This window comes from Aplidium turbinatum, chromosome 18, assembly GCF_918807975.1.
Source record: "Aplidium turbinatum chromosome 18, kaAplTurb1.1, whole genome shotgun sequence".
Lineage (NCBI taxonomy): Eukaryota > Metazoa > Chordata > Ascidiacea > Aplousobranchia > Polyclinidae > Aplidium > Aplidium turbinatum.
In genome coordinates, this window is record NC_137489.1 from 6,649,073 (window position 1) to 6,659,220 (window position 10,148).

Sequence of the window (10,148 nt, forward strand, 5' to 3'; positions counted from 1 at the left end):
GCAACCATGTTAAATGAAACAGCAGAACGTCCACCAAGGAGACGAAGCATCAAAGTAGATGCGTTTCTTAGCAATAAGGGTCTAGAACAGTATTGCACCTCTAATTCAAAATGGCTTCAGCTGTTGGGTGAAGATGAAGCAATAATTAGACTGTCAAAGGATCCTGCTCATTGGACTGAAGATGGTGCATTTATTCAAGCTTTACACATGGCGAAGGGACTTTCAGTAGTCAATGACAGAGCAGAGAGAGGAGTTGCTCTCAGTCTAATCCCGGATTTTAACAAACTCTCAACTGAAGATGAGTACCAACTTCAGTTTCTTTTGCAAGTTGTTACTGAACACAGGAAACTGTTGAATCCAAATTCCAACAAGAACAATATTGTCGATTCTTCTTTGTTTAAACCTTCTTTGTTACTCCAGGGGTCAAGGGGCTCTATCTTTTACCACCCTTGGGCAGTGCCGATGTGGTTTAGATGCTTGAGCAGGTGTCGAGTAGCAATTGCATTGATTCGTCATCCAGTTCAAGCAGACCACGCACACCATTTGGCGCAGTTACAGATGGTGTGGTCTGTGGTTTGTTCCTCTTTGCCACACTCACAGATTGCGGATGGAGCCATCCCCAATTTGTGCATGTTTGAGCGGAATAGTCTGACTCCAGTAGCCCAGCACGCAGGCGGTTGTGCCACACCCAGGCCTTCCTTGGCAAATTATGCATTCTGGTTGGATGGGGGCTGGTGTCGGAGATAAAACTTTAGAGCCTTGAGGAGTTCTTCTTCCTCTCTGAGCTCTATTTGTTGTCCTCCCAGGTAGCCGCGCTGATGGATTGGTTTTCAGCGGTTTTCATCAGGAGTTGTGCGTCACATACAAATGGGTGTCTCGATTTCAGTTGGCGAGGATGCTCGATTGCTCGCTCACAGACTTGTAGAGACTTGAGTGGAGCAAGTGGTTGGGGTTCGTAATGCCGAGAAAGAGACAGGATGGCTTCTTCGCGACAAAACTCAGCTGGTTGGTTGCCTGCAAGGACAGGGAAATTGTCCGATTGTGTACAATGTGTAGGTCGCAGACATCCTGTCACGATACGCAAGGCAATATGTAAAATATTGTCGATAATATCGCTTCTTGCAGTACTGACCAGAATTACATTTTGAAATGAATATTGTTACCAGTGTTCCCTCTAAGGTGCAAAAATTAAGAAAAAAAAACGAAATTTTGTAGACGGTTTCGTGGTCACAAAAAAGGTTGTAAAATCAAGATTTGGTCAAATGCGTTTTTTCTAAATAACTGCTTTTCTACTCAAGATAGATGCATTCAATGTTCAGAAAGCAGATAGAAAACCATGTTTTCTGCATCTTTTAACACAAAAACCGTATCTCTAGCTCAAGTGGTTTTCGAGATACGCAGATTTGGTATTTCGAGAGAGGGCACAGAACTTTAGAGGGGGAGGGCCACCTCTAAATCAACTTCAAATTTAAAAAAAATTTGCAAGAGTTATTTTTTCTGACAACCTCACCATTTGAAAGGGTGTCCCATGCAAAATTCAAAAACTCAATTTTAAGAGCCACCCTAGTGAATAACACCGATCAAGACAGTGAAGTTATCGAAATAAAACGCAAAAAAATCATGATCTCAAGCAGAGTGAAAATCCGCTACCAGTTTTATTAACCTCCTTTCACTCGTTTTGCTAATTACTTACCTTCAAAGCGCTAACAACGGCGAAGTGTTTTCTCTTCTGTTTTTTATCGAATACCGTAATTATACTCAAGTACAGGTCGAGATGTTCGCAAGTGATTTTCACCTCAAAAAGACAGGTTCAACTTACAGGACAAGCTGTTGTTTCCAGCTCGGCAGTTTTAAAAATGAACACATTTTTTGCTGCGGCAAAATCATTGTCGAGGTAGATTACGGAGTGTGAAATGGCGTCGACCGAAGTAAAAGTTTTAAATACGTTTATTTGCAGTAATTCAAACTTAATTTTCAAATTTAATGATTTCTTGTCCATTCTAAACTATGCACTTGTTGAGCAATATGCAAAGCTCATGAGACAAACAGCAGAAAGAGCTGTTTTAAGAGATCAATCTTTTTTTATTTTTGCGTGTAGGATATAGTCTTTCTTTTTACGTAACATTCCGTGATCGTTGAAGTCGACGTCAAACCTTAGCGGCCGCATAAAACAATGATGTCAGGTTGGCTAAGTGATATTAGCGGTAAGAGACGTCGTTAATGCAAGCAATATCTGCGACCAAAACCATTAAACACCTTTTCTTTCATCGATTTTTGATTTAATTTTCACACATTGCGAACAAAATAATGCATTTTGTTGAATCATAATTGATCTCACAGCAAATAGTTACCGTATGTGACTATTCCAGCAGCGTAAGTTACTCTTCTATCTACTTTGAAATTTTCATACCGTATGACGGTATGAGAAAGCCATACGATCGCCGATCAGCTGCTGTTTTGCGGGTAAGAGCAACATAGGTTATTTTTCGCTTTCGGCATTCTTTAAGTCCGTTTAAATGATCTAAATGTCTTTTGCGAAGTATTTCATCTTTGAAACACCGCTTGTAATAACCATTTTTGTTGCCCCTCAACCATAAATTTCCGGGGGCGCCGCCCCCCGGAAGTCAGCGCGTATGCCAGTGCCTCTTCATCTTGAGTCAAGCACATAACCACTGAGTTAATGGGGTGACTACTTGAATTAAAACCGGATTTTAGGAACAAGTTGTACCTATTTACTTATTATATCGACATCTTTCTTTATCCTTGAGATGTCCATAAGTCAATTCTACTTCATCATATTGATAAACAACATTAACTCATATGAATTCATTACAGACTATAATTAAAAGTTATAGCCTTTACATTTAAATTTTATATTACTATCATAAAAGTTGCATAGTATGTCTAATACAAATAAAGTGAAGCAGTCATTGAATCAGAGAAGAGTTTCCTCTGCTGATCAGAAACGAAGAGCGCTTCCTTCAGATAAGCTTAATCCCAAGACAATTGATCCTGTAAGTGGTCAAATTTTATTTATAATATGTGTTAATAATATGTGACAAAATGTGGTCACCTGTTGAGAGATGTATTGCACATTATGTGCTCATTTTTTACTTAAATGTAAATGTGTGAACTGAATTGCTTCAACTGCTGTTTAGTTTGCCAAAAGATCATCACAAACAGCCTTTGAATCTGTTTATTCAAGAGTTGGCATTCCTTCCGATGTGACAAAATGTGGTCACCTGTTGAGAGATGTATTGCACATCATGTGCTCATTTTTTACTTAAATGTAAATATGTGAACTGAATTGCTTCAACTGCTGTTTAGTTTGCCAAAAGATCATCACAAACAGCCTTTGAATCTGTTTATTCAAGAGGTGGCATTCCTTGTCGTCTAGTTCATGGGTCTGTCAAGCATAAACTTCAGTGGGATACACCAAAGGAAAAAGTACCTTTTGATCCTGTACTGGTGACACTTGCAGAGGTAATCTGACATTGGACTTTAAACCTTTGATACACTACCGTGATTGCATTTAATCTAAACAATTATTTTTCAAAATGGATTTAATAGTATTTTTTAAAACAAGGTTTTATGAGTATGAATGATTTCAAGCTGAATGATGGGGTCGGCATGCACCGTAATCGAATGCTCTGAAGCTGTGATGACTTCTTACCCAAATATTGTAGCCTAATGGCTTCCACTCGAATGATGAAAGGCATGATTGTTTCTTGTATTTGAGGTTGCAGTGTTTAAGGTTATTACAGTTGGTTAGTAGTTGCATTATTTTTATATAATCTTATGTGATTGTTAAGAAAAGGAGGTGAAATAAATATTGTTTCATTTTGAATGTTTAAATAAGTTCATTTGTATACCAACTGAAGGAAATCACACACTTTTTTGTATGTTTTCATACTAATCACTAATCTTTTACTCTTTAGGGTTTACGAGAAACCCAACATCCGTACACATTTGTGTCAATAGAAGGATTTAAAGAGTTACTCACTGCTCCTGAAGCCGCACAAAAAGCTTCTCCGTTGCTCTTCAGAGTCGCGCCTTCACTTAGAAGTGCGCTCAGCTCAAGAGATGCTGGTGCTTTTGAGAGAGGCTTAATTGCATTGGCACACTTAAGTGATTGTGTTGGCCCTGAACTTAATTCAGCTTTGAAGGTAGGTTATTATATTTCTTATATATAAATGAGCAATTGTGCAATTAGATTGAAGGTTTCTATTCAAAGCCAATTGAGAAAATTTTATTACTGCGTTTTTCTTTGTATTCGTCTTGTTGAACTGTTGTAACTTACTAGATGGATGCCCATTTACACTTATTCTTTATTGACGCTTTATCAATATAAACTTACGGCAATGGACTGAAACTAAATTGCGTTTTTCTTTGTATTCGCCTTCTTAAACTGTTGTAATTTACTAGACGGATGATTAGGTTAATGTATTTCTTGAATTTTGTACCAGTATATTGTTGGAAATCGTGGGAGAACACCAGTTAAGATTTAGGCTTGCAGGTTTTGATTTTAATATTATGTAACCATCTATTTAAAATATAATTTTTATGCGTGTTGATAACATCGGAGTTTGCTTTATTTGTTCGTTTTACGTATTTTTCAAATTTTCTTCTTTTTTTACATGTGCTAGCTGAAGATGCTATTACTATAGCGAAATCGATTCTTAACTTAATAAAATACACTAAGAGGTTAGATTGTTGTGCAAATGCCAGCATTTGATGAATGCAAATTAGCAGTACCATTAACTGAGTGTAAATGCACTTCTCTAAACTTGTAGAGGGAGTAAATCAATCAGGATTGAACTTGTGAAATCTCTTTTGTACTGTGTTGCTGAGTGTATACTTGAATTCAAGAGCACTCATGACAATTGCGTACCTCACAATGTTTAATCAACATCATTTTTGTTGCCATCTACAGTAGTGTTTCTAATTCTAATGACAATCTTCGATTTGTTGCTTCATTGATGTTTTTAAGGCTAAAGTTAACAAAAGTACATTAACCTTCTCAAGTTAGTGATGTTAAGGTTAAATTGTGAACTCGTATAATCGTGTAAAACAACATGTATTGGTGAACGCAGGCGCTAATGACTTGTCTAGCAAAGCGCATGCAATCAGACAGAAAGATGCGGGACGAAATCACTGCTGTATTGCAAAAGCTTGAAGTAAATGGTGGGAAAGATGTTTTGCCAATTATCAAGTCAAAGCTTCCGGCATATTGTTCAGTTTATTCCTGATTTGTATTTATTTTTGACTACTCCTTGGTCCTTACTTGCGCATAGGAAAAGCCCTGAAAATTGTGTTATGCAAAAAGGAGTCTTAGTTGCGCTTAACATAAGGTGCTGATCAACAACATATAATGGACAACACTGTGAAAATGGAGACTAAATTCGTTCTCCTGTCTTTGTAGATGCTACACCTACTGTTCTTGGAAATCGATTTTATAGAATGTTTACTCGCCATTCACCAACATTTCTTACTGATCACTGTATAGTGTATATGCTAGCATTTGTACCAATTGTTGCAAGGGCACGGGAGGCTTACGAATCAGACCACTAACAACATAGACGTACAATATTTATATCGGTTGAAGCACCCCCAAATAAAGGCAGATTACATTTGGTATATTTTCTCTTGTCGAAGTTGTGTCCTTATTCTGAACAAACATCATGACAGGGACATTTAAACTCACATTAATTTAAATTTTGTAATGGGAAAGATAAGCGAACGAAAGTAAATAGCCGAAAGTTACTTATCGTTTTACTGACAATATTTGATCCAAGGGTAACCAATTTTTTTCACAAAAAGCATTTTGTGCAGCAACGACGTTTAAATGACAGACCCTCAATTTGAATCAAAGCGATGTTGGGGCAAAGTGTTTTGACGCCAAACGTCAAAATACTGAAGTACTTTTGCTTTGAACACTCAATTCAGCTTAATAAATTGTGGTTGAACATGACGCAAAACCACGAAGTAAAATTTTGCGGTGTTTCCTTATTCCAATCAGTGTAGTGCGTTTTGAACTCACAAGGAGATGAAATTGTTTGGACTTCTAAATAATCTTCTATTGTTTGAGTGAAACTTATCAGCCTGGGTTAAGGTTCTGTTGAACTCAAGCAAAGTTGAGTTATATTTGTAAACTAGACTACTGCTTAACATTCTTCTATGCTACTGTGCTGTTAACAGATTTTTATATTGTCGATATCAAAAGAAAAACTGATGGTTTTATTAGTGACTTACTGCTTTGTAGCCTGTTTATGTGAAATAATTTGTATTTTTTCTAAATAAAACAATTCATTTATCCTATTTCGTTGTAATTGTTTACGAGAAACTGTATTCTTGGACTAAGAAACCACATTGGAAGCTTAAGTTTCGTACAACTTTGAGGGCTGCCAAAAAGTTTTTTTTTTAATTTGGTACAGCCAGCACAGAATATTTAGCTATATAACTTGTCACAAATTTGCAACATTGAGCTATAAATAGTAGGGTGTTTCATTTTTTCACCATTTTTGAAATTCAAAATGCCTGGGGTCCCATCTGGTGGTATTTGGGGAAAAAAGTTTATACCCCAAATTTTTTTCAATTATGACGTCATATTGAGGTGGTCCACGAGGTTTGAAATTTTTGGACCTCAAAATCTCGAAATTTGGCCGTATCTCCGGAACCGCTCATCATAGATCGACAAAATTAGTATCAAAATGCGCAGAAGGGTCGGTTTCCTATACCTGATGTAGAGAATATTAAGGTCTATCTGCTTCAAAAAAAAAGTTATTTCAAAAAATCTGATTTGCGGTCTATTTTCTCCTGATGAACAGAGATCAGGTGATCAAGATAAAAGTTTTTCTGTATTTTTCCATCTTGGAAGCTGCTATTGCGTAATAATAGTCCTTGTTCGTTTAGCAAGAGATGAAATGGTAATTTAAAGGTATTACTACTATAATATTAATGTAACCGTTGAGGAAGAGGTATGCTGCTCACCTGCTTTAGATTAAGTGTCATTACGGCATTAAGGTCAGGTATTTGTAAGTCGATACAAAACTTCAAGGAATTGGAGAGAAATGTGCTTCCCCTGAATTCAGACATAGTCAGTCACTATTTTTACTCGAGGAAAAAAGTAGCCGAAACTAATCCTAAGTTTTTGAAGAAAATACCCCATTTCAAAGATTTAAAAGATGAAAGATGTAGTTGGCATATGGAACAAAGCTGGTCTTCCAGTGCATAGCAAACAGAGAAACCTAGCACTTCTGGCATACAATCTGCCAAAGCATCGGCACTACTATGTTTGAAACAAAGAAAAAGAAATGAAGTAGTTAGATGTCTACACAGTAGCGAAAGCGACTCTGATGGTGACATGAATTGGGAAGATGATAAGGAATACGAGCCTCTGAAACCAGCTGTTTGAGGAAAACTGTACAAGAAAGTACATTCTTTTTCCATAAATGATAGAAGTTGTGTACTTGCTGATCGTAGGATGACTTCGGTACGCCAGCAGTCAGACCTTCTGAGGTCGGTTCTTGGAAAAGATCAAGTAGCTGCAATGCTGCATCACCTTCGACAGTATACCGCCAACGACAAAAAACGAGAGAAAAATCTCTGATGGAAAGTGAGAACCTTCTCAACTCAGCTTCTGCCATGCAGTTATGTTATGATGGGCGCGTTGTCGATAAAGTAGGTCGAGTGTCGGTCACTGCAGTACTGATTTTTGGCACCATCATCCAGTAGGCTTGCAGAGTTCACCTATCCCAAATATATTCAGTCATGGCTGATACGACTGCTCTCAACACAGGAAAAAGGTCCGGAGTCAATACTCGACTGGTCAATTATTTTAATGATGAAGTTGGTCATGATATTCATACCCTTTAATGCAAGTTCCACATAAACGAAATATATCTTTCCCATGTCATTTCTTTTGTGGACGGCGCCAAGAAGAGTCCCGGAGCACTGCAAGATGGGGCTTTACCAGATAGCAAGACCAGACAAGCCCAGTACTGAAACCTTAACACCAACTATTATTACGCAATAACAGCTTCCAAGATGGAAAAATACAGAAAAACTTTTATCTTAATCACCTGATCTCTGTTCATCAGGAGAAAATAGACCGAAAATCAGACTTTTTGAAATAACTTTTTTTCTGAAGCAGAAAGACCTTAATATTCTCTACATCAGGTATAGGAAACCGACCCTTCTGCGCATTTTGATACTAATTTTGTCGATCTATGATTAGCAGTTCCGGAGATACGGCCAAATTTCGAGATTTTGAGGCCCAAAAATTTCAAACCTCGTGGACCACCTCAATATGACGTCATAATTGAAAAAAATTTGAGGTGTAAACTTTTTTCCCCAAATACCACCAGATGGGACCCCAGGCATTTTGAATTTCAAAAATGGTGAAAAAATGAAACACCCTAATAAATAGTGCATTGAAAGTATTTTTTGCTTCATTTTGTACTGACTGAAGTTTCTGTTTGTTGAAGTGTTATCTAAATTATTTTTTTCACCACGTGCCGCTAAAAGTTCTCGCCTTTTCATTCACGCAATCGAGCACTTCACCAAGTGCACTATCCGAGCAACAAATAAGCTTTTCGACGACAAAAATTTGCGTGCGTAGTTTGAGGTCAGCCGTTTCTTTTATTTACAAAATGGTCAACTTTAGAAGTTGCACACCTGTGAGTATAAAGTTGTAATTAGATATAACGTATTGTTATGTGGTTATGGCTGCCTATACGACCGCATGGTCGCGCAAGCTAGGATATGGCCTTTTCCTACATCGTGATTGTGTCAAACTTACTTACAGCACAATGCATTGTTTTGAAAGATAAATTGACGAGAATTGTTTGACTTCTTGGTAAGTTTTGAAATGTGTGAAAATTTTGTGACCATTTACAAAAACAAAGCAACGGCTTCGATCAAGCCCGTTTTCTCACGCCAGCGACATCAATCAAATCTCACGCCCGGAGCCCACTGGTCAAATCAATTCAACTTTTAAAGGAGGAGTTGAAGAACATCAAGGACAACACCTTTTCAACGAAAGTTTTGCCGACCTCACTTCTCTAATAATTAAATGCATGGTGGGTTCTTTACACAAACTTTGAATTTTTTTGCTTACAGTACGGTAGTAACGTAGCCTATCTATAGCGTGTAGCCTAAGCACTATGATCTCGGAGTCCCCAGAAATCCACTATGGTGAGTGCCTATTTCAATGACTGGGCCTAAAATTTCTTGCGATGTGGGTTAGCCTATGGGCCTGTTTAAATGTAGAGTGTGAAAACATTAATTTCAGGGCTTTATTACGGGACGAGTAACTCAATTTTTCCGCCCGGCATAAGCAGAGTTACCGATATTTTGACTTAACTTGGCAATGGCAACAAACTAAATGAAATGAAGATCTGAACTCAATGACAAAGAGTTGCGTTGAAGTTTTGGGGGCGTGCAACGTCCAACAAGTCGCTCACGTAGCCAATATGCTCGCATTTGCACCAACTGTTGCAAGGGCACGGAGGCTTATGGATCAGACTACTTACAAGTTTACAACATAGACCTAAGTTACAATATTTATATTGGTTGAAGCACCCCCTATCAATGGCAGATTACATTTGGTAGCCTATCTAGCCTATAGTTTCTTTTGTCGAAGTTGTGTCTTTGTCCTGAACGATCATCATGACAGGGACATTTCAACTCATAATTAATTTATGGATGAAGCATTAATATAAATTTTATAATGGAAAAGATAAGCGAACGGTAGCCTATTGCTTTAAAATAAGTAGCCGAAAGTTAGCCTACTATTCGAACACGACACAAGGCGACGAAGTAAAATTTGCGGTTTTTGTTTACGCGTAAACGTTTGAGTTACTATGTTATATCTTTTGTTTTGTGTGTAATACATTATGTTAAACCGGCTAAAGTTACTTTGTTTTATGGTTCAAAAAGCAACTCTTTACCAAAGAGTTGCTTTTTACCAAAGCTTTAAATTTTTTTCTATGTTATGTTTTCTTTTCTTTATTTTACAATTCTACATTGTTTCCATGCATTTTGCTGAGTAGTCTTGAAATACAAAGGTAAAAATTTATTTTAACTGAAATGCGAGTGCAGTATTTGTCACTGTTGGCTGTATTTTCATATATGGCAAGAGCTTAACA

General features: G+C 37.4%; 1 protein-coding gene across 1 annotated transcript; it reads left to right on the top strand.

The window, feature by feature from the left end:
• The first annotated feature begins 2,842 nt into the window (after positions 1 to 2,842).
• LOC145787091 (PACRG-like protein) lies at positions 2,843 to 6,312 on the top strand. The gene is made up of 4 exons (XM_082598808.1): positions 2,843 to 3,014; positions 3,328 to 3,483; positions 3,939 to 4,166; positions 5,094 to 6,312. Exons 1-4 carry the CDS (start codon positions 2,901 to 2,903, stop codon positions 5,247 to 5,249), a joined length of 654 nt encoding a protein of 217 aa, XP_082454934.1. The 5' UTR covers positions 2,843 to 2,900; the 3' UTR covers positions 5,250 to 6,312.
• The last annotated feature ends 3,836 nt before the right edge of the window (positions 6,313 to 10,148 follow it).

Bases quoted from the DNA above. Each gene is read 5' to 3' on its own strand.
- LOC145787091 (XM_082598808.1), top strand. From the start codon at position 2,901: ATGTCTAATACAAATAAAGTGAAGCAGTCATTGAATCAGAGAAGAGTT. The intron at 3,015-3,327 runs GTAAGTGGTCAA...ACTGCTGTTTAG, and splicing joins ATCCCAAGACAATTGATCCT to TTTGCCAAAAGATCATCACA. The intron at 3,484-3,938 runs GTAATCTGACAT...TTTACTCTTTAG, and splicing joins TACTGGTGACACTTGCAGAG to GGTTTACGAGAAACCCAACA.